This window comes from Solea senegalensis, linkage group LG14, assembly GCF_019176455.1.
Source record: "Solea senegalensis isolate Sse05_10M linkage group LG14, IFAPA_SoseM_1, whole genome shotgun sequence".
Taxonomy (NCBI): Eukaryota; Metazoa; Chordata; class Actinopteri; order Pleuronectiformes; family Soleidae; genus Solea; species Solea senegalensis.
This window is the reverse complement of record NC_058034.1, coordinates 3693756-3719068: the sequence shown is the minus strand read 5'-3', so window position 1 is coordinate 3719068 and position 25313 is coordinate 3693756. Positions and strand designations below refer to the sequence as shown.

The 25313-nt window shown below is 41.7% G+C and overlaps 1 protein-coding gene across 1 annotated transcript; it reads right to left on the bottom strand.

Annotated features, from left to right (window-relative positions):
* Positions 1–7688: 7688 nt before the first annotated feature.
* Positions 7689–23240, bottom strand: hapln4 (hyaluronan and proteoglycan link protein 4). The gene is made up of 7 exons (XM_044044567.1): positions 23146–23240; positions 20738–20870; positions 11691–11880; positions 11352–11524; positions 11133–11248; positions 10604–10790; positions 7689–8828 (listed from the first exon to the last, which is right to left on the bottom strand). The coding sequence occupies exons 1-7, from the start codon at positions 23146–23148 to the stop codon at positions 8437–8439; spliced, it is 1194 nt and encodes a 397-aa protein (XP_043900502.1). The 5' UTR covers positions 23149–23240; the 3' UTR covers positions 7689–8436.
* Between the last annotated feature and the right edge of the window lie 2073 nt (positions 23241–25313).

Here is a 25313-nt window from a genome sequence, read left to right as displayed (position 1 = left end):
TCAACCTCGGAGCCACTCGGCCTCTTTTCCTTTCAGGATTACTGTCTTTATCTTGCACATCAATTTAGGACACTGGAGGCAAAAGCATAAGCACGCACACACACACACACACACACACACATGCACACACAGCAAGCTGCTTCTTCAAATCATCATCTTTAATGCAGCCAGGTTGGTGAATCTCTTCACCCATGATTCTGCTTTTACACACCCGTCCTCATCATGGCTGCAGATGGTGCCACGTCAGCTCGCTAACAGCTCCTTTTACACTGTGTGTGTGTGTGTGTGTGTGTGTGTGTGTGTAAAGAGAGGAGCAAAGCCAGCGAAAACATCAGAGTGAGCCAGGTCTTTCATACACTGCCGCCTTCATATTCTGCTCTGCCAGCTGTGTGTAGACTGTGCACTGTTTATTTGGATGACCCCTGACTGACAGTTTTGGAAATCTGGCACTTCTAAGTGAAGGAAGGTAACTAAACTAAGTAAGTAGTAGTGTTTTTTCAAATACTGTAAGTACTTTCAGGGTACATACTGTGCTCAGTAATAGAGGTTATACGTGGAGAAGATGGTTGTGCAGTCTCATTGAGTGTAGAATGGTTGACTAACGTTTAAAGAATTACTTCCGTCATTTGTGTCGCGTATACTAGGCAGTTTTTGTGCAGCCGCGCTGTGAAGATCCCGCCCACGTTGAGGATGTACTATGGAGTTATAGAAAACAACGCGTCTAGTACCAGAACTGTATATTGGAAAAGTGCCATTAGTCTCGGGGTCTGACAGTAAATGTATGACAAATGTTCCCCGTGTTGCACCACAGAGTTCAACAAAGAGGTTGTCCTGACATGCAGAGGAAGGAGGAGAAGCCATGGACAACAAGTATGGGTCATACTATCTAGGCCACAGTCTCGTGAATACTAAAATGAGGGTCTGCAACCATCCACACATGCATAATCAATGTTACATTCCATTACTGCCAGGTTCACCTTTTATTTGGATGTCCTTGTATTCTATGAGTGATTGTATCCTGTGGTTGTACATACTGTATGTGGGACCAAGTGTCCACAGTAAGTCTTCTGCTTTGTCTCGCAGGAGCAGGAGGTGCTCGTGTACATCTGCCAAAGTATGACCCAGGCCTTAACCAAAAGACAATGTCACAGCCCACAGATCTCCATGTATATGAATGTAAGATAGTGTAAAGATTTGTCCACATCAACATAAAAGGCTGTGCCAGTTTTTCTGGTCAAGAGTTAGGGCACTTTACGCTGGCTTCCTCAGGAAAGTCACCCCGAATTCCTTCAAAGATGATTGTGCCCACAGCCCGTGAAGTGAACTGCAGGTGTTGTGAATGAGGTGAGATAAGGTTCAGCAGTGCTGTGTGCTCCAGGAGCCACTCAATTCCTTCTCTCCCCTGCAGGACCACAATAGCTGACTGACCAGCCTCCTGCTTCCCCCCAGCACTCTGCATTCTGGCAAACTTTCTTCCCATTCTCTACTTTTCCCTCTTATCTTTCTCCTTTCATTTGAGTCCCCTCACCCTGCCTCCCATGCACCTATCTCTCCTCCACACTTTCTATTCTCTCTGTTGCTGTCCCTTTCACTCTGTCCTACCTTGTGACTCTCTGTTCGTGGTGTGACTGTTTCCTCTCCTTCATCTCTTTCTAGCTTCCTAACTGAGCCGGGGACCTCAACAAGGTTTCAACAAGAGTGTATTCATTTTATGTCTGGAATAGAAATGAATTTAAAAAAAAACAACTCAGCATTAAAATCATTTTTGTGCGTGAAAACAAATAGAGTGAATGATTTCTGACTGAATTACTGGGTGCTTATTCAAAGGTGCCAGGTTTTTGGGTTGTTTTTTTAAAAAAAAAACGCTGATGGGAGTAAAGAAAGCTGAGGAAATACCGTTTTTGGGCTCTCATTAAAACCCTGGGTGCTCAGGCTGTTTAAACATCAAAACAAAACTCATCCACAAAATAAGCACAAGCAAAATAAATAAGCCACAGACAAAGGGCCACACATTTTAAACGTAAACGGGATTTATAATAACAGCGAGTGCTTATGAGCAATATTCTTAATTTGCTGTAAAACTTGTTATTGGGGGCTCTTAAACAAACTCATCTACAACCTGCAACCTAGAGGATATACACACACAACAATCGTGGGTGTCGTCCAATTTTAGAGATAGGGTTAGGTTTTTAGGTTTTTATATATATGTATATGTAAACATATATATATATACACATATATATATATATCTATATATATATAGGTATATATATAGATATATATATAAATTATAGTTTTTCTTAGGTGAATTAGACAGATTATCTGGCCAAATTATCCTGTAATGTGAGGGAACGCATCAGTCTTCCCCGATTTCAAATTCAAATTTGATTAAATTTCAACGTATTAAACATGTTTGATATTTACGACGTGAAGCAGAATCCCAAAAATAACCAATGAGAGCAAGTTGAGCGGGTATCGGACGTTGCAGACTTGTACTTGGAACCGTAACTTGTACAAGTCCATGGTGATCCAGATCTGATCACAGAAACCACATTCACAGGTGTTGTGAGGACACATGGTTGCATGAATGCCATCCGTCCTCAGGATGGAGTAAAGGCCGCCAATTTCACAGTATTTACACCACAATATTTATATCCGAAGGGTTAAAATCTTATCTCATGTTACAACACGAGTAGAGCTTTGAGTCGGTGTATATGTGAATAAATAGTGGGGTTGCCAGATCCAGTCATGTGTGTTTAATGCCAGGTTTGAACAGCCGTACAAAATTCTCATGGACTGAGGTTAATACCAGGTGTGAATGGGGGGTAATGAGTTTAAGCTTCTACCTTCAAACATATGGTTCCCACTTCCTGGTTTGCCTTGCTACATCATTATATTGTTAGTAGTCTGTCTTCATCAACTGGAACCACTGGAACAAAGCCTCTCCTTGTTGTGTTCTTGTTAGTTTCTGTACTTTGAGTCTTATTCCATCAACCTGCCAACAGGGACGACATCGTTAATGGCTACAATCAGGCACGTTGTTGCTCATTAATGTGTAATATAAAAAAAAAAGTGCAACACACAAACAAACAACATTCCCACACAAATGGTCTGAGCAGTTTCATTAACCTCCCACTGTTCTCCGTCAACACAAACTACGGATGTCGTGAGTGCGACAGATCACAGATGGAAGATGGACAGAGGTGAAGAAAAAGCACACTTTTATTTACAGGCACCTATGGAAGACTAAGCAAACGCTGCTTTCCATTACCCCCACAGTGCACTTCTCCATTAGATGGTTAACACTTTCAATTACCGCCACACTGCTGCCTGTTTGCTCTGCCCCGCACTCTGGGGGAAAGCTCTCACAATATGGCCAATTACCCACATCTCCACAAACCAAGAGCTTTCAAAGCATAATATGTATCAGCGTGCTCCAGCCAAATTACACACACAACACATAAAGCATTAAGGGAGATTGTGAGGGGAGATAGGGTTATTTAAGAAGCTATTTCCCATAGGCTGGTGCTGTATTGCATATTATTATGCGTTCTTTCATAGCAATGTTGAGGTCTGATGGAAAGTTCAACTTAATCCCTGTGAGCATAATCTCCACACACTGCATTATTCCCTGTTCAAGCAAACATATGTCAACAAATGAATCCTGTCCTGAGACATTTGTAAACATGGATGCACAGAGGATTTTTCTACTTTTCTAATCTTAATGATGATGTTCTTTGTTGTAAAGTTCACGGTGGAGACGTGGTTTTTTATTTTTTTGATTTATTTACTTATAAGTGTGAGTGAACAATTTCCCCGTGTAAATGTTAATATTTTTTTGGTTTATTCTCTCTTCTCTGACAGTAGATTAAACATCATTTGTCTGGTTATATTAACTGTGTGTGTGTGTGTGTGTGTGCAGGTTTTCTTCGATTTCTTATCACACGTTTCTGTGACTAGTTCCCTGACCTCTGTCCTAGGATGATAAATGAGAGGCAAGCAAGAGCCAACGTCGTCCTATTCTTTTGAATTTATTGTTTAGAAGTACTCTGTTGTTATGGGGTCACCTAATTTAATTCTGTTCTCATAAGAACAGGTGATGAAAGTGTTCAATTACATTTCCTTCTGTGTGCCTGTCTTTGCACCATCCATTTTCTTGTCTGTCTTTTCTCTCTGCCGCCGTTATATCAAATGTTTATCTTGTCACGGAATAAAAAACGTTTGAAAAAGCTTTAATCAAGGCCATTACCTCTGTTATTTTTCTGTCTCGTGAAGATTTTCCGCTGCGTGCCCTGTTGATCTCGCCATCTGTCGGATGAGTTGATTTCTTCAAGCGTTCACTAGGTCCAACATGTAGCTACTATTGCCATTCATATTTTTGTCAGATCAGAGAAGAGATAAATGCTTTTATTGACACATTCAATTCCATTCCGTTTGTAATGGACACATGTACAGACACACATGGAGTCTGAGTTGACTGTCAAGAGCTGGACTATATCTCTGAGTGTTACCGGATGCTGAAACATGTTTTCTTTGGCAAATGTCATAACAAAAAAAATAAAAATTGGAAATTAAATGTATGATGATAATGGGGGCGGGACTAGTTAAGCTTTGCTTCTCCCGCTTTTCCCTTTCGGTTATGTATATTGTGTGAACTGCACTGTTATGTGATGAGTGATCTAAATGTCATGACCGAAATAAATAAATAAATAAATGTCACACTAAGCAAAAATGCACATAGAATACAATTCATCACTGACAGGAATCTGAATCTATTGTCCTAAATTGGAAACAATAATAATTTATTATAATAATTATAATAAATATAAATAAATCATTTATAAAAACATTTTGTTATAACAGAGAAAACCTGCAACTAAGGATTGTTAGTTCAGTACTTCCAGCATGACCGGAGCAGCGACTCCATCTGACGTAGTCACTGAAATATGGCTGAAGAAGTTATGATGCAGCTCACGATCCCCGGCTTTCAGCGGTGCTGTCAATAAATACACCAGAATATCCTGTTAAATATTGAGATTTTAGAAATGTCCATAGTAAATGTTGGAGATTAACACACGGTTTCAGGATTTTTAAGTCTTTTTAACTGATTTACGGTTTGGAATTGTTCAGTTTGATTCATTTTCACATAAACCTGAGGGTTAGCCAATGTATTCCAGCGTGTCCTCAACTGGCAAACCAGATGTGTCTTCTTCTCTCCTTGTATGCTGTTGTAAGAGTATAGGTTGATTCATGGAGGTTCTGCAAAGGTTACACAAAAGCATACTGCACACAGACCTGTCTCAGTGTTTGCCAAAGCGCTGATAGTCATCCTGGAGGTATCGGCTGCTATTTATGCAGCTCAGTAGCTACTAAATGCTAGACAAAGTGAATTTCAAATGTTAACATCACAATCCAGAGCACATAAAAAAAACATCTAAATTACTTCAGCGCTGAAATCCGGAATACATAACTCACTGTAAAATATAAATGTCACCGTGCATCAAGCAAGACTTATTATGCTTATTAATTTAGTGGCTGTGACTGAAAATTCGCACAGTAGCGCAGACTAAAAGGGCTGGTGGAAACACTTCGGAAATCATTAAAATCATCAACTTTGATCGTCTACGTCACACAAAGGTCAGAGCATCTCTTCTCTCTGGAAAACCACAGGGAAGAGCTTTTCCTCAGGTTTGTCACTCACAACAATGGTTTTATTACATTGGACTGGCCGTGAACTTCACTTTGGTTACATGCTGTTGGTTGCTATGACGATAGCAGTGTTGGCTCTGTTGTGTTGGCGTAATACCAACTCACTCATACTCATAAGCTTGGTGCACTCCTCAGCAGCTTCCCCTCACTGGCAAACACTGAAATATATGAGACAGTGTGAAGCACATACAGTAATGTACACTCCAGACTTGAAACATTCATCATTGAACAAGTGTGACTTCGACCAACACATTGACTCCAGACTGCAGAAGGAGCTCAAGCAGGAGCACTGTTTGCTTTCAGAGATAAATATCTTCTCGCTACGTGGACTTACTGCAAATCAGCATGATGATGAGTTGCTTTACTACATTACATAAATGTGATTATGACCCTGCACCCTGCCAATCTGTATGTGCAGTATGTGCAGTGTGTAAGATTTGGCAGAAACTAAATACATAATTACCCATGACCATGTATGTTAGCTGTTAATTGCTTTAAAATAATAGTTTAGTTTTGTTGCCTTACACTAAGGATTTTTTTATGTACTTTAGGAAAGGGCCTTGCTTTATGGAGACCACCATCTTGTGTCGCAATGTTTCTACAGGAGCCCAAATGGACAAACCACCCAGAGTGGGGGGGGGGTCCTTCAATACAGCATATAGCAATCTCGTCACCACCTAAGATCAGGTGACAGTTCTGAAGATAAACGCTGAAACAAGATAAAGGAAAACGTACTGTTGTCTACAAAGAACCAAAAAAACGCACCAGAAGACATAATGAACATGCACAATATAATATACCAATAGGATACACAGTAGTATACACAGTAGTATACACGGTAGTATACACACTTTTCCACTATACAGTACTAGCACTACTCGGCTCGGCACGGCTTACTCCATATTACCTCCTCAGCGCGGGTGGGTTCGCCATAGCGCGACTGCACGAAACTGTTGTGACGTTGTTTTATACACGACACAAACACACTAAGTAGTGTCGAGCAAAGCAGTTCCTTAGAATCTGTTTTTAAAAAGGTTAGTTCAGTACTTCCTGCATGACCGAAGCGCAGTCACTGAAATATTCACTGAAATATTCCATTGACGACACTGTCACTGGAATATTTCAGTGAATATTTCAGAGACGACACAGTGTGAACAATCAGCAGCCGACTGTCTGCTGACGTCACATTTTAGTATCGTCTCAGCTCACTTGGAAGCTCACCAGAGCAGGTACTACAAAAGCACCGGGCACCAGGTACTTTCACTAATGTTAAAGCAAAAAAAAACCAAGCAGAGTCGAGCCATGCCGAGCCAAGTCATGCTATAAATGTATAGTGGAAAAGCGCCATTAGTTAGTTCACCATTCTAAACCAGACAGTTGACTTTACTACTTCCTCAACTGCCAAGGTTCCTATTTATTATTAAGCTTTGTGAAGATTTGCCATGACATTTAGTGCAGATCTTGACAATTCCCAAAGGAAATATCCAGCTGACTTTGGCACTGTTACTGTTTTGTGGCTTGCCATGAATTTCAGTCACTGTGCACATGTTGACATTCTGCTACACTGCTAATATTGCAAAGAGACTGCCATGTTTCAGGGTTTTTGCAACGACTGGTTTCACTCCATTTTATTTACATGCACATAAACAGTCGGGGTCTGTGTTTGAGCAGTTTGAGGAGGTTAAACTCAGTAAAGTCAGGATTGATCTCGGACCCTGCTGATGTGCTTTGATGACACTAAATCTCCAATTATATCCCGTGCTGGTTAGCCACACACCTTGGGTGGATTGTGCTTGCTGCCAGTGTTAGTGTGTGTGAATGAGGCGTATTGTAGTGTGCTTTGGATAATACCCTATAGAAATGTATTCTATTCTTATACAAGGAACCAGTGAAGCTTTCAATAATCAGAAATGAAAAGTTCACTCAAATGTTAAAAACAACTATTTCAAGATGTTATTGATTTATCATTTTATTTATTTCCCCAGAACATTCTATTGTGACAAACATTCTCTGAGATAAGGTAACATTTATAGTGCAGTTGGTGATCCAAGTAGCTCAGAAGTGCAGCATAATGAGGTAAATAGCATTTGCTTTAGCTTTGCATTTTTGCTAATTCAGCCCTGGTGACTACGCTCTAATACATGCTCGCTAAAGTTCAAGCTAAAATGCTGTACTAAAATGTAGTCCTATGCAGTTAAAGTGCAAATATTTGAAGAGCTAGTGCAATATTTACTGCTTGGCTTGTGCAGCTCTGATGATAATGAGATTGCCAGGTCTTAGTTAATGAGAAACATGAGTCACAATTGTGCCAGAGGGTTGCAAGCCAAGCATGGTTTCCGTTGCAGGCAATTGCACTTTCTACAATCAAAACCCTACCACAGTATCTTGGATTTTTTTTATTTTTTTTGTATGGTGAAGCAGATCATCTCATCTCACCAGCTAATTAATCCTTTCACCCTGGCACTGAGATTCTAGCTCTGACTGAGGCTCAGTGCTCACACACACATTTAAACATGTAAACAAGGGTTTAACGGCAGACTCTCTGATTTGATGTATGTCTGATTGATGATCAAGCTGCTGTTTAATCTAACACTTTCCTGATGACAGATTAGCTAACATACTCCTTAAGATGATTGACTGGCTTTAGACAAAATGGAAAATCACCCTAGGCGACAGTTACAGCAAAATCTAAAATCTTCCCCCCCCCCCGCACTCAGTCTTTCCACTTTAAATCACTCGCGTGGCATTCATGGGGATGTTGTTGCTGCTCTTGCTCTTTGTCAAGCTTTCTGCAGGGCTTCTCTTCATGTCAGTGCCTCCTTCTCTTTCGTCCTTATTCTTGAGGAAACAGTAGACCCCGTAGAGGCGGAACTTTTTATCGGGGAAGCCCAGGTGTCGCACGCCTGGCTGGGATCCTCCGCAGCGAGAGCGGGGGTTTACTATGGGGTAACGGATGCTGCCGTCCTCCAGCCAACCGGCTTCACAGCGGTCCAGGAGCTGGAATTTCCACGCTGCATACAGCTGACCCACTTTGGCCACCACAGAACCGTCTCGGATGCAGGCCTTCGTGGCCTCAGCGTAGTTCACCTTCTTGAAGCGTTTGAGGAAGTACACTTTGCCTGATGGGGATACAGTGGCAAAGGAGAGGAGAGGAGGTGCGGTTTGTTATGAGAACAAGTGAAACGGGTGAAAGAAAACAAAGCAAGCCCACTGTTCAGGAGGGCAAAATCAAAGAAAGAGAGAGAAGAGAGTGAAGGAAGCCACAGAGACGGGCTGAGCCCTGAGGGTGGATATTCTCTGTTGTACTTGGCAATCACATTGTGTTCAGAATATCATTCAAAAATCTGTATTGGAAGCTGCTCAAAATCGAAAGCCAATAGTCTTTTTGTGGACGGCACTCGACATCAGTCTTAAAGCTGTAGTGTGTAACTGTCACACAATACTATCAGACCTGACTGAGCGTTTATGTGAGGGCAACAAGCGTTTATCCTGTCAAACTTCTGAACCACCGAGTGTTTTAAGAAGTGGAATTTACTTGTGAATCAACCTGTTTGCGGCCATCATGCTTTACTTGCACAATGTTGTTTTTTTAATAATTCTGGCTGTGTTTATGCATTAGTCATGAATTCTGGCAAGATTGTGTATTTTTATTTGATCTTAAATACACTGTGTACAAACAAGTGTTACACTCGTACTGTTAAGCGCGAAAAATGTGCCATTGAAACACATTCAAACTTTGATTTTTTTTTTATCTCAATTTCCATTAAAGCATAATACATGCATTTTATTATATCTGGGTGTTAATCTGGGCTTTTGCCTTAGAATTGATCATCTTTACATTTCTCCACCAGATGACATAATTTTGGCCATATTATGCATAATAAACATGCTATTTCCATTAGATGGGACTGTCACGTCAAGGGTTGCTGCTAATCATTGACAGGCTGTAATAATTCAACACAGAAAAATGACTCTGCATGTAGTATATTGAAAAAAAACTTTAAAAAGCTTGTTTTTGTGCTCAGCGGTACGAGTGTGACCCGGCTCTTCAGGCTGCATCTCCTCAGAAAGAACTAAAGGAAGAAGACTTCTCAGAATAACTGCTATCATGGAAATTGTGTCCACAACTTCAGTGTTGCACTTGGCTCAGCTATTGATTTAGTGTTTATTTATGTGGCTGGTGGTTATTAGAGGGGCAGAATATATTCTCATATTTCCCCAGGGGACGGGAAACAACACTGGTCATGACCACAGACTGTCAACTAAAGTTAACACACAAGATAAGCCAAGAGCAATCATTTCACGTCATTTTTTTGTCACAGAGGAAGGTCTTTCTTTGTTTTTGTGTGCTAAAAGTTAGGAGAAAACCCCAGAAGTGACACTCAGCACACCCCATTTACACTATAGCCAGCAGCAGGTTGACATTATCCACCTGCAGTTATTTCTAAAGCTCACTCATTAACATAATTACATATGATTTTTTGATCATGTGACCCTGCAGCTGGCATGTGTGACAGAGGCATGCACACACTCTCTTTGGGAATGTTCTGTATATCAAGCAACTGGAAGATGAAAAGCAATGGATGGCATCCAGTGGACACGGTGGCCCTAGCAGTGCTGAATCAAAGCTTGATCTAAATCCAATGGCCTTAGGCCTGTGAGCTCAAAAGCTGACAATAGTGGCACATGCCTCATGTTCCCAAGATCCAACACTCATGATACATCCTCTCCCTACACAGTATCACAACACTCCACCTCTGCTGGTGTCAAGTTCTCTTCCAAACACAGATGCAGGATAGTGGCTGGATGTTATGATCATGTAAAAGGTGTGTCTGATTGTCAGATACACACACACACAACTGTGGCCTCCAACCCACAGTATCTCTGATCTCACCATTCAGCTTGGATGTGAAACAGAAACCATCATAGCGTTCGTCCTCCTTATGCCTGTAGCCATAGTTACGAACACCAGCTGGGGTGTCCTTGCGGCCACACTCGTCTCTGGGATGAGAGATGGGGTACTGGACTGAGCCGTCCTCCAGCCACCCAGCATTACACCAGTCTAGTCCCTCCAGCCAGGCCTGTAGAAGCAGATAATTGAGGCTAGTGGGCCATACTGAAGGATTAAAGACATTATTAGGTGGAGAAAGAATACAGTTTATCTCTTTTGACATAACTCCACTACTATGGACTATTTTGGATGTTAGGATGAACCTGCAGTTAAGTTTTTGGTCTTATCATATGCATATTTCAAATTTCTTATTCCTGATTTCAGACTTCCTGCTGCTGTAAAAGTGTTTATTACTAAGTGCATTATTAGATCCACATATGTAGGCCAATAAATGAATGTACAATAACTCCACATGAAGCCGTGGTTATGATATTGGATTTGTACCCTGACTGCAGGGACAGATTGAGTTTACCTTGTGCAGTTGAGAGTGTGAGGCCAGAATGGCGTCCTGCTGTTTGCAGGCATCCTCAGCCTGGTGGTAGTTGAGCTTATAGCGCCCCTCACGGGGGTAATAAGGAAACACCACCCCTGCAATTGACAGAAACAAGGTTATTGTTGAACATGAGGCTGTAAAACTGTGAGTATGGCAACATTGTTTCAACTAAATCTCCAGCGGGATTTAAAGCCCGACCTTCTAGATCAAGGTTCACAAATCCTGTGTCGTCTTCCATGTCATTAGTGACTTCACATTCATAGCGTCCGTAATCCTCCAGAGTGACGTTTTGGATGATGACTGAGGCATCGCCTGGTCCTCCCTGCTCCAGAAACACACGGCCTCGGTAAGGGCCAAACACTCGCTGCTGCCTGGAGACGTTTGACACAGGTTTAGGTTTCATTCCGTTGCAAGAGCACAATGATTCATTATAAGCTTCTTATTGATAAATCATGCTGTTGGTGTGAGGAACAGCAAACTCTGTTCAAAACCATAAATACAAACTGACTGACTGAACAATGCAGTCACAGAATTTACCTTCCAAGTGCTACAAAGACGTCCTCAAACTGCAGTGCATCTGTCACTTTGGTCCATTTAATGCGTATGCGAGCGGGGTCAGTGTTTTCTGGCTCGTGATGGAATCTGCACGGCAGAGTGATGGAGCCACCGCGATGTGTAATCACTTTACCAGGAGCTGTTTGCACAATGACCGCCCCACTGTCATCCTCTGTGTGAGGGAGGAAGAAAAACACAAGGGATTTGCAGGATGATATAATTATATTATTCATTTCTTTGTCTGATTTGTTTTTCATTTGTTTGTCCCTTCATTCATTTAGCGGTCTATTAGTTGTTGGAGCAGGTGGGTGAGTGTTGGGTTGGTGTTTAAGTGGCTAGCTGGTTTGTTTTTCCGTTCAAATATACTTCCATCTGTCCGTTTGTTCTGACCTTTAAGGCATGTTGTCATTACCCGGTCACTGTTATGAGCAGAATTCAACATTTTGAATAGTGGTGCATATGAGTGAATGCCTAGGGGATTTTCATATCCATACAAATGATGCACAGTCCAGTCCTTTCAGTGCTGTTTGCAATCATCAACAACACTGCCAGTGTTTGTAATTGATATTCTAATCATAAAATCCGATCTTTGAATCTCTTTGTGAGGGATATCACAGCAGGGCACTGGCAAAATTGAATCAGCATCATGTCACAAAGCCTATGCTGTCACTTTTGTGCCTCAACATTCAGCATATTAACTGGACATTTTTTTTTCATCAAAGGTTTCAGTTCAGACTCGCTTCTGTCCAGATCTTTCAAAATCTGTGTGTGTGTGTGTGTGTGTGTGTGTGTGTGTGTGTGTGTGTGTGTGTTCCCTGGCAACTGAGCAGTATGTGCATGACAAGTGTGGTGAAAACATTTCAAACATTTAATGAGCAGCTGCAAGAGGTTTTCTGCTATGTTGTGACCAGATAAAGGCACCTACAATTATTCATGCCAGCCAGCAATTAGTACTGTCACTGCTCCCTGCTCTCTGCAAAGTTGTTTATCACCAGCAGTGACGAAAGCATCAAGTGGTGTTTGATCAAAACTTTCAGCACATTATTTCCCAACATTGGACAGGGAACACACAAAGAACCCCGTGGTACTGTTCCATTAGGGAATTCACAGACCTGATGCAGCAGGGGCAGTTAAAATCCCAAAGGTCACTGCACTATTGTGCAAAAAAACACAAACGCATCAAGATTAGTTTGCCTCTGTACCTGATAGATATTTAAAGTGACAATTCTGGTCCTGGTGACCAGCTGTCAGGACACACCCTGCATGTTTTAGATGTTTCTCTGCTCCATCACACCTAACGACCCGTTTATTTGAACCAGGTGTGTCGGAGCAAGGAAAGATATAAAACATGCAGAGCAGTGAGTCACGAGGACCAGGATTGAGAAACGCTGCTTTACAGATTTAAAGCCTTGTTATTCAGACATGTTGGACTGAGGGCAGACTGGCTGCTACACTGACTATTGTCTTTTGAAGGACTTGAGGTGGATTCACAAGAAAGGACATGATTAAGCTGGCTGGTGAGCATGCTTACTTAAGTGGATAACTTTGCAAAGGAACACAGAGATGTCTTTGAATGTTTTTTTTTATGTTCATATTTATTTTTAAATGGTGTAAACCACATATGGTTTATATATTAGGATATTAGGATTGATTTTAAAATTCTCTTTGTTTTTAAAACATTGAATGGGCTGAACTGGCTGAACTGCTGCACCTACACAGTCCAGTCAGAGTGCTTAGGTCGGCTAACCAGCAGCTTTTAGAAGTCCAAAAAACAAAGTTAAAGACCAGAGGTGACCGAGGGTTAGATGTGCCCAGACTGTTGAGCATTTTAAATCCTCTTTAAAAACCTACTATTACTCCATGGCATTTAACACAGGTTGAGTTGGACTCCCATTGTTTTTGTTTGTTTGTTTTGCTTCTTATATGTTTTTACTATGCTCTGTGTCATTTTTAAATGTTTCATGTTTTCATACTTTCTATTTTTACTTTTATTTTGTTATTTGGCGTCATTCTGTACCACACTTTGGTCAAACTCGGTTGTTGTACTTATGCTATAGATGTAACCATCTCCTTTCTGTCATCTATTATCTTGTTTTCCACTTTTTGTATTACACTTCCCCAAGTTTTCATTGTTGAATTGTCCAAACTGGAACTGTTGTCAAGGCAACACCATAACCTGAAGTTCAAAGGACACCGTGACTTCATGAACTTGCATGTTCATAGCAACAATAATGACTTTGATGAATAGAGGAAGTCAGTAATGCAACATTATGCAAAACGCTGTAAAATACCAATGAAGTTTTTAGGTTTAGCTATATCCAGCTTGCATGCCACAAGAGACAGAATTAACAACACAGTATTATGAGACCAAAACTGACAGACAGGATTTAAACTCACATAATCTGAGGAAATGGACTCAATGGGGAAAACAGATACTAGGACAGAGGACAGTGATTTATTCACTGACAAGCTTGTCTTAGACATCATCAAGCAGACTGTGGTGGATATCGAGGACCTAAAGATGTCACTCTATATGTGGGATGCACAGGAACTTCATATGTATGGGGATCATGGGGATGAATTCAAACTTGGTCTGATCACAAAGGGGAAGGCAGAAGAATATCTGGAGATGTTTTTTAATTTGCAACTAAAGTCTACCAAATCTTTTTGGGGGACCCAGGATCTCCCTCCAGCTTTGTCAGAGGAAGAGGGACAGGACAAAGATGTCATGATTCCTAAGACAAGGTCATCCTCCAACTGCTCTACTGGATCTTCCCCTGCTTCCTCCTCATCTTCTTCTGCCAGCTATGATGAACATAGCAAAAACATTGTAATCCCTGCAACATCATCCTCCAAATGTTCCACCTTTGAGGTGACCCACTGTCTCTCTCCAACTATGACAGAAAATGAGGAAACCCACAGACTAGCTCCAACTTCCACTGCAGGATTAACAGAGGCCACCCAACACAGTATCTATCCACCTCTGGTGGGTGAGGATTTGAGGGTATTCACTCACCACATTACCCAATCTTTTAAAATGTTAGGGGAACAGGGAGAGAACAATGACTGCAAAAAGGTGATGACCCCTGAATCACAGGAGAGGATCTTTGAGGAAACCTGCAGTGTCTGTCCAGCTTTGTTAGAAATCAAGGACAACCACAATCTCTCCCCAGCTTTGTCAAAGACAGAGGGCCATGAAGAAGACAGTAGAAATATACCAATTCCTGAAGTAAGGTCATCATCAAAATGTTCAAATAAATCAGAGGACACTTCTTCCCCTTTACCAACGGTTATAGCAGTGTCTGAAATGGAAGGCAGTTGCTCTATGGCCATTGAGGAGACCAAGACCTGCAGTCTCTTTCCATCTTCATCAGTCAAGTCTCCAGCTTTGTTGAAGCAAGGAGAACATGATGAAGAAAATATGATGATCTCTGCAACAATATCATCCCCCGAGTGCTACACCAATTCAGAGAAAGAGATCGAAACAGCTTTCCCTGCATCTACTACTCCAATGTTCAACCCTGAGATGGAAGACATTTGCTCTCAGGCCTTTGAGGAGACCAAGACCTGCAGTCTGTTTCCAACTGCATCTGAGAATGAGGAGACCCACAGTTACCCTCCAGCAATGTCAGATAAAGTGGGACACGACAAAGACAGCAAACACGTTATGATCCCTGACACAAGATCATCCTCCAAGTGCTCTGCCTGGTCAGAGTTGAAGAAGAAAACAGCTTCCCCTGCATCCTCTCTAGCAGTGTTCACCCCCAAGATGGCAGACAGGTGGTCTCAGGACTTTGAGCAGACTGACACGTGCAGTCTCTTTCCACGTTTATCAGAGAATGAGAAGACCCTCAGTCTTTCCTCAGCTTTTCCTGATAAAGGAAAACATGAAGAATGCACAAAAAAAGGCATGAACCCTGGAAGACGATCATCACCCAACTGCTTCACCAGATTCCAGATGAGGGGGAAAATGTTTTCGCCTGCTTCCTCTTTGCCAACTACTACAGCAGTGTCCACCTCTGAGTGGAGAGACAAATGCCATCAGGCATTTAAGGAAACCCGCATTCTGTCTCCACCTTTGTCACAGAAAGAGGGTCATAAAGGAGACAGCAAAAACATCATGATTCCTGAGAAAAGTACGTTATCAAAACGCTCTAATATATCAGAAGTGAGCAGGAACACTTGTTCCCCTTTACCAACCATTACAGCAGCGTTGAAAATGGAAGAAAGTTCCTCTCAGGATTTTGAGGAGACTGTGACTTGCAAACCCTTCCCAGCTTTATCTGAAAATGAGGAGGCCCTTACTCTCCCTCCAGGTTTGTTAGAAAAGGGCGGACATGAGCAAGAAGACACCAAAGAACGTATGACACATGTGACACGATCATCATCAATCTGCTCCACCAGATCACTGGTGGGGGGGGAAACGTCTTCACCTACTTCTTCTTTATCAATTTGTACAGCAATGTCCACACTTGAACCGGCAGACAGTTACTTTCAGGTGTCTAAGGAAACCTGTAGTCTCTCTCCACCTTTGTCAGAACAAAAGGGACATGAAGGAGACAACAAAAGCGTCCCCAAGACACGTACATCATCAAAATGCTCCACCACATCAGAGGCTTGGAGGAACACTCCTTCCCCTTTGCCAACTGTCGCAGCTTTGTCAGAGAAAGGGGGAGATGATGAAGACAGCCCCAACAGCATGATCCCTACGTCTAGATTGTGTTCCATTGGGTCAGATATGATGGGGGAAACTGTTTTCCCTGCTTCCTCTTCACGTACAGCATTGTCCACCCCTGAGATGTCAAAGGGTTCCTCTCAGGCCTTTGAGGGGACCCAAAAACTATCTCCTGCTTATTCAAAATTAGAGGGACATCAAGAAGACAGCAAAAATGACACAAGACCATCCTCAAGATCCCCGACTAAATCCATAATGGGCATAAAAATTGATTCCTCTGATTCCTCCATAAGTTCCGCTGCATCTTTAACAGAGGCCACTCTATGCAGCATCTCTCCAGCTATGGTGAATGACAATCTGAGAATATATACTCACCGTCTTGCCAGATGTTTTAAAATGTTACAGAAACAAGGAGATAAAGATCGGAAAAAACTCCGGTCACCTGAGACACCATCATCTCCTATGCCTAATGCCTCTTTGCCAACCACTACAGCGGTGACCATCCCAAAGTTGGCAGACATTTGCCTTCAGGCTTTTGAAGAAACCTGCAATCTCACTTCAGCTTTGTTAGAGAGCAAAGACACCCACAGTCGCTCGCCTGCTTTGTCTGAGAAAGAGGGAAATGACGAAGACAGCAAGAACATTAGCATTCCTGAGACAAGGTCATCATCAAAATGCTCAACTAGATCAGAGGTGAGGAAGAAAACAGCTTCCCGTCCATCCTCTACAACTGAATTCACCCCTGATATTGCAGACAGTTGCACTCAGGCCTTAAAGGAGAATGACACTTGCAGTCTCTTTACAGCTTTATCAAAGAATGAAGAGACCCTCAGTCTCACTCCAGCTTTATCAGAAATGTATACATATGATGAAGATGGCAAAAAAACCATAAGCCCTGTAACACAATCATCTCACTGCTCACCAAAATCACAGTTGAGGGGGAAAACATCTTCCCCTGCTTCCTCTTTGCAAACCACTACAGCAGTGTCCACCCCTGAGCTGGCAGACAGTTGCAGACAGGAAACGGGCAGTCTCTCTCAACACTTGTCAGAGAGACAGGAATCTGACGGAGACAGTAAAAACATCATGATTCCTGAGACAAGTACGTCATCTAAGTGTTCCACCAAAACAGAGGTGAATACAAAATCAGCTTTTCTTGCATCCACTTCTCCTACTTCTACAGCTGTGTTCACTACCAAGACGGCAGACAGTTGCTTTCAGGCCCTTGAGGAGACTCAGAACTGCAGTCTCTTTCTAGCTATATCCGAGAACAATAAGACCTACAGTCACTCTCCAGCTTTGTCAGAGAAAGGGCGACTTGATGAAGACAGCTCCACCATCATGATCTCAAGGTCATCCTCCAAGTGCTCCACCAGGTCAGATGTCAGACAGAAAAAGGTTTTCCCTGCTTCTTCCTCTCTTACAGAATTGTTCACCCCCGAGATGGCAAAGAGTTGCTCTCAGACCTTTGAGGAGACGCACAGTCTCTCTTCAGTGATGGCAGAAAATGGTGGGACCCTCAGACTGTCTCCAGCTTTATCAGAATTAGAGGGACATGAAGACAACAGAAAAACTGTCATGGTCCCTGACACATCCTCTAGCTCCTCCACTCGATCGGAAATTAGTATAAAAAATGATTCCTCTGATTCTTCCTTAAGTTCCACTGCAGAACTAACAGAGGCCACCCTACGTAACATTTCCCCATCTATGGTGGATGAGGATCTGAGGAGATACACTCACCGTCTTGCCCAGTGTTTTAAAATGTTACAGAAACGAGGAGATAAAAACAGCAAAAAGGTCAGTTCTCCTGAGACACGATCATCTCCCACCTGCTCTAATCGAGCAAGGGTGTGGGGAAAAACAGCTCTCCCTAACTCCTCTTTGCCAATCTCTGCAAAAGCGCCCACCTCTGAGCTAGCTGACAGTTTCCTTCAGGCCTTTGAGGAAACATGCAATCTCTTTCCAGCTTTGTTAAGGATAAAAGAGACTCACAGTCTCACGCCAACTTTGTTAGAGAAAGAGGAACATAAGAGAGACAGCAAAAACATCACGATTCCTCCAACAAGGACTTCATCAAAACACTGCTCAGAGGTGAGCAGGAACACACCTTCCCCTTTACCAACCATTATAGCGGTGTCTGATATGGAAGACAGTTGTTCTCAGGCCTCCTGTTTTACTCCAGCGAAATCAGCTACCTCAAGCTCAACTACCTCCTCAACAGTGTCCAACCCTAAGACGGTACACAGTTGCTCTCAGGCCTTTGAGGAAAGCAGCAGTCTCTCTCCAGCTACACTAGAGAGAGAGGGACATGGTAAAGACAGCAAAATCGTCTTGTCTGGCACGGACCCATACCCCAGCGGATTCGGTAACAAGAAAATTGTTTCATCTTCTACTTTACCTACCACTGCAGCATTAAGTGAGATTGCCCTACAGGGCATGTCTCCAGGGGCAGTGGATGAGGATTTGAGGTGGTTTACTCACCGTCTTGCCCACTATTTTATAATGTTGGAGAAAGAGGAATATGGAGACAAAAAAAGCGTGATCTGTGATGTCCCACAGCAGCAACCAGAAAGCGGCAAGCAGCAAAAGTCTGCATGGAGGAAGTTTTTTCATGCAAGACGTAACAACAAGATCCATCCTCTTTCACATGAGGACCTGAAAGAAGACTCCACCGCTACTTCAGCACAGTCCTCCGCCAGAGAGGATCCATGCCAGTCAAAAGATGACACTGCTGAGCTGCAGAAGAAGAGGAAAAAGTCTGTGTGGGGGAAGTTTTTTCATACAAGGCAGAACGAGGTCCAACCTCATTCACAGGAGGACCAGAAAGCAGAATCCGTCACTCCTACAACACCAACCTCCGACAGAAAGGAGCCATGCCAGCCTAAAGATGAAATTCTTGAGTTGCAGAAAAAGGAGAAGCAGAAAAAGCCTTTGTGGAGGAAGTTTGTTCCTGCAAGACGGAACGGAACAGAACAAGATCCATCCTCTTCACATGAGGATCAGAGAGAGGATCCCTGCTCTCCTTCAGCACCTCCCCTCACCACAGTGGACCCATGCCTACCTAAAAATGAAACTCATGAGCAGCAGAAAAAAGAGATCAAGTGGAAGTCTGCTTGGTGGAATTTCTTTTGTCCAAGGAAGAAGAACAAAATCCACCCTTTTCCACAGGACGATCCATCATGACCTGGCCCAAAATGTCACAACAAAAAGGGACAAATATCATGTTTAATGTTTAAAGGATACTTAAATTAAATAAAATCATCATTTAAATCTTCCATGTATGAGATGTGTAAATCAGCAGTCAGTAGCATGGACGTGTACAGATAGACCCTTGGGGCGATACCCAAGCACCTGCCACATATTTATCAGTTTGTCTGATTTTATATTTATATGTGGGTTATCAATTCTCAATTAAATGTTTGTAATAATTCCCCAAAATTTCATATTAACATCTATTTAAAAACGACAAGCACCATGCTATTAGTAGGTAGTGTACTTAAATTCCCTTGTTTCAATTGAGCGCCACAGACTGATTCATTGGCCGTCTTTTAATGACGTCAACCACTGTGCTGGGCTGCTGCTGTTTTACAAAGGGTTTGCTTTTGAAAATTGCCATAATTAATAAAACTTTTAAAATGCTTCAAAAGCTCCTCTGTACTCAATAAAATGCCAGGACCTGCACACATTTCACAATAAAAGCAGGGAACAGAAACGCCAGAGTGAGTTTACTTTGACATGGGTACAGGACTTGTTGTATTTGTCACCCATGTTACAGATAAAGACATTGGCCTGCTGTTGAGGGAGAACTGAGAGCCAGTCAAGCAGAGAGAGAGAGAGAGAGACAGAGGAGTCAGACGGTCGTCATCACACTTTAAAAACAGCTAATTGTTTTGTGGCGTATGCAGCTTTTTCAAAAAACCTGCAACACAAAGAAGTGACTTCAGGATGATCAGTCATATACTCAGGTGAACATTGAACACTACTCTGTTCACTTCATTGGGCTCACTACACTCTTACACTGATTGCTTTGTTATAACACTACACTGGCACTGATTCATTTAATAGAAACACTTCATTTTTTGGGGGAAACTACACTAATCAGTTTATTAGGAACCCTACATTGATCACTTCATGAGGCCCACTACACTGACACTGATCACTATTAGCAACACTTACTCACTTTCAGTGGATGTGGAGGTTTGTTTGAGATGGTTCCCATAGAGAACTCGTATTTGGTATCCCCAAACAAATATAAGTATCACCTTGGACTGAATTTATATCGTCACAAACTAACATTACAGCCATGCATCACTTTGCCACTGTGAGAATCCTGAAAAGAATAAAATGTCCTTACCGAGAACATGCACCACTTTTCTTCTTCCCTTCTCGATGTCAGTGGGTAGGGAGGTCACTGTGATGCCACAGGTCACGATGAGAACCACAAAGGACACTTTTTCAAAAGCCAGGGATTGAAAAGACTTTGGAAACTGAAAAGACAGATCAGAGCAGTGGGAGCATCACAGGCTCGCTTAAGGTGGAGAAACTTGAAAGTAGCATAGTATGAGCACACATTTCCCATGCATCTTGGACAAAATTCATCACCTTCCTGCAATTTTCCCTGAGTTCAGCCATGCTGAAACTTCCAAACGCCCCAGAATTCAAACGAAAGTGGATAAATCCAGGTGGTCAGCGAGTCGTGAAAAAGGCAACACACACAACTGATTTCTTTAACTTTCTCAAAACAAGAAAAAAAAGGTCACCTTGTTTAGCTTCAGAGTTTCACACTTTAAACATCTGCTTTAAGCTGGTTTGGCACTTTTTACGGCTCAGTGCCAAGTGAGGAGGAACACCAAGAATTTGCAAAGTGTTGAGGTTGACATACAGAAGAAACACATGAAGGCTCAAATGATTTTTTTTTTTTTTTATCTAGGCTGGGTCTCACATGTAAACAAACAAGTGTAATCTCAGTATGACTTCATAGTATAAATAAAAGATAAATTTAAGTATTCTATGAGGGATGCAGGGGAAACTGGAGCAAATCCCAGGTGACATTGTGTGAGAGGCACCAGGATATCACCTACATAAATATGGGCCAACATACAGAGACAAACATTCGCATTCACATGCACAACTATGGTACAGTATATTGTAACCCAAAAATGCATGTCTCTGTACTGTGTACCCACAGAAATCCCCCCCCCACACGGGGGAACCTCCACACAGAAAGGCCTAGGCTTGCTTTCTTCACAGAAAGCAAACCCATAGCCTGTTGCATTATATGTGAAGGTTGGACATACAGTATTTAACAGTGTAGAACGATTTTTTTGCAAGTCCAAGTCAAATCTCAAGTCTCTGGTTTAAATTAACAAAATAAAGCAAAGCTACAACTGATACATTTTAATACTGTACTGGATGGATTAAAATTGATCAGTTGTAGCTTTACTTTAAAACTTTACTTTTAAAACTGCAATATCATGTTGAGAAACATAATAAAAACTTTGTTTTAATTTCATCACAGTATTTTTGCAACGTTTAAATGTTAGTGTTATTAGTAGATTATTGTCTGTGTTACTAACAAGCTGTTTGAGGATTCATACAGTTCTTATTGTTATTCAACAATAATTAAGAATTAGAAAAAACAACCCTCTGCAAGGCTATACAGCTAATGTATATATATATATATATATATATACATATGTATATATGTATAATGGAATACTGTCCTTGAGTCAAGTCTTGAGTTCTTTGAGGTCAGGTTGTCAAGTCTGAAGACACTGTTTGTGTGTCTTAATTGTGACTTGAGTCTGAGTCTCAGACTCAAGTCCGCATCATCTGTTGTAGATCTTTGTGAGGACATTTTGGCTGCTCCTTACATTATGAAGTTCTTTATGAGGGTTAAGACTTAGTTTTAGGGTTGGAGTTGGAAATGGGCCTGTAGGGTTAGGTTAAGGCTGTGTTTCCCCAATCCTGGTCCTTGGGGATCCCTGCCCTGCATGTTTTAGATGTTTCTTTGCTCCAGTACACCTCATTCAAATGAGTGGGTTGTTGTCAGGCTTTTGCAGACCTTGATGACAAGCTGACTATTTGAATCAGGTGTGTTGGAGCAAAGAAACATCTAAAACAAGCAGGGCAGTGGATCCCTGAGGACCATGACTGGGAAACACTGGGTTAAGGCTTTTGGTTGTGATGGTTAAGGTTAGGGTAAGGGGTTAGGGAATGCTTTATGTCTATGAGTCTGTCTCACAAGAATGAATGTTGTGTGTGTTTGTGTGTGTGTGTGTGTGTTTGTACTGGATGCAAGGACCCCTACAGTAATCGACTCATGTGTTTATACTGTATTATTTATGTTAACAATGACGATGCAGCTAAAAATATAGCTCTTTGCCAAGTGCAGACTTTCAACAACTGCACAGATTCTCCTGTGGACGGAATAAAATAGTCACAATAACAAATTAAATTGGTCCAGTGGGTATCCTTCTACTATATGCATTGCTAGAGGTCTGCATTGTCAGTGTCACCCATGAATAATTGCCTCCCATAAAGCAGCACTGCAGCAGTACATAACATTTAAATATGAAGACAGGCCCCAGTGAAGCAGAGTAACTAAAAACAACAGCTATTTCACATGCACATTGTACACTAACAAAAGCTCTGCAGCATCATTTTTCTCAAGGTGAGTCCAGTGGCCGTCTCTGCAGTTCTCATGCAGCACGGAGAAGTGCAGGATAGAATCACACTATTTAAGCACAGAAGTGAACTTACCATGACTACCAGAACAGAATGAATGTGTAGATGAAGCTGATGTGCCGCTGTGCACAGCTTAACTCCTCATCCACCGTAAATGTTGTTCTGCAGCAGCTCTCAGCTCTCCTCCTCCTCCTCCTCCTCTATAGTTCTCCCTTCTCACTCTCTCTCCCCGTTTCCAGTCCCATTGCTGATCTCTCACACTGCAGGGGAACCACTGGTGTTTGTGGGTCCCGCAGTTCTCCAGTGACGCAGCAAACATATGACTGTGCACACAGCCACAGCAGTGGTTTCACACATTTGTGTGATAATGAAGCCCATCAGAGTGACGCTCATTGCTTTAACAGCCACACTTTGTTTCAGTTGATGCAGTAACACCGCATTCATTTTCACACAGAAAACTATGGCCATTCGAGGCCCATCCGAATCATGGTGGCTGTTTGTGTGGATGTGATGATTAGAGGCTGAAGCTGTGCATCTTATTCAAAACAAACCAAATTCAAACAGCCTAATGGCTGAAATATGAAGAGAGGGGTAATAGCATTTAAATGAAAGCCATTAACTTTTACAGCAGTGACGCAGCGTAGCTCACAGTCAGTTCATATTCAGGACAAATATGAGATAGTATTTCTACTTCATACTGAATTTGGCCTACACTTGTTTTACTATTACGAGATGATTGGCCTTTTAAGCCATTACATTGATTTGGCAATTTCAGATATTTATATGTTCTGGCTCATCAACCTGCCATTCAACAAAGTTGATTTTGAGGCATAGTAAATTAAACTGAAGCCCAAGCAGAATAGAATAGAATAGAATATAATAGAATAGAATAGAATAGAATAGAGCAGAGAGCTTTACTGACATTGTATAAAATAAAGAGAGATAAGGAGTGCTACTCTAAAAAAAAAATCAAAGATATCTGTAAAAGTGGAGCTTAAGCTATATAACTGAGTTCATCTTGAATTCAGTTGCACAAACACCAAACAAGGATTTGAATGCATGGATTGTTGGAGCCAGATGTAACTGATCCTAGTAAGTGCACATTCACAGCCTTTTGAAGTAGACCCTGAGGTCAAGTGCAGGTTTACTGGTGCAGAAATGAAGAGCGAGTAACAGCTTTTGATAGAAACGTATGAAGGGGTGAATCACTTGATATATATTCACTTTTAATGAGACCAGATAATAGCAGCCTGGCAGACAATAGCAGACCGACTGAATGCAGTGGCCCAGAATAAATACGTACAGAGCTAATTTTGGCAAATTAATTGTTGGTAATATCAATCAAACTGAGTGCATTTGACCAACAAAAGAGAGGTACTCTAAAAATAAACATTTGAAAAACAAAAAACAATACTTTTTTTTCTCACTTGTGCCAATTGTGCCAGTCTGTTTCTGCAAATGAAGTCCTCACTTACAAACCACTGCTCCATGGAAATCATCATATTTGCAATTCAAGGGGTTTTCATAAGAAAATGTACACTCTTCATGTTCCTCTGAGGGATGTTTGATGTGGATCCATGTGCAGTCCAGTGCACCAAGCACACAAAGGAAAAAGCTGTAACACAACATGAGTTACACTACTGCGACTGTAAGGGAATGGGTTTTTTGTGTAATCTGTGTTTCATGTTACCGTAAATCTTGCAGAATTCCTCTTTGATGTAGCACAATTTTCTGTGGCCAGAGAAGCTGATGAAGATATGTGTCACTGACTTTATTAAAACATTTACTATATACTTTGCAAATTAAGCCTTTATTCATATTTTCTGTATCTCCAATATAAAAAAATGCTGAATCTTGGGAAGAAATCTGCACATGCAAAAGTAAAAAATAGACTTCTCGTGCAGGTACTTGTCAGGAAACACCAAGGGAGTTTGACCTGCCTCAAAACCCTCTCTACCATCTAAATTATCATCCAAAAACAGAAAAGTCATTGTGAAAGAAACACACATGACATGAATTATTGCCCTCGTCACAGACTTCATTGACACCATATTGTTAACCTCCAGTCATTCTAATCATCTCAACAACTGCAATAATATTTTGCATCGACACGACAATCAGTCATCATGAAATCCATATAACAGAAGTAATACGATAAGATACAACTTTATTGTTAGTTATAACTGAAATTCATTTTGCAGTTCATAGGACGCTCTGTTGCAAAAAACAACATATAGTACACA

Bases quoted from the DNA above. Each gene is read 5' to 3' on its own strand.
- hapln4 (XM_044044567.1), bottom strand. The intron at 10,791-11,132 runs GTAAACTCAATC...CTGCTTCTACAG, and splicing joins CACACTCTCAACTGCACAAG to GCCTGGCTGGAGGGACTAGA. The intron at 8,829-10,603 runs GTGAGATCAGAG...TATCCCCATCAG, and splicing joins TTTCACATCCAAGCTGAATG to GCAAAGTGTACTTCCTCAAA.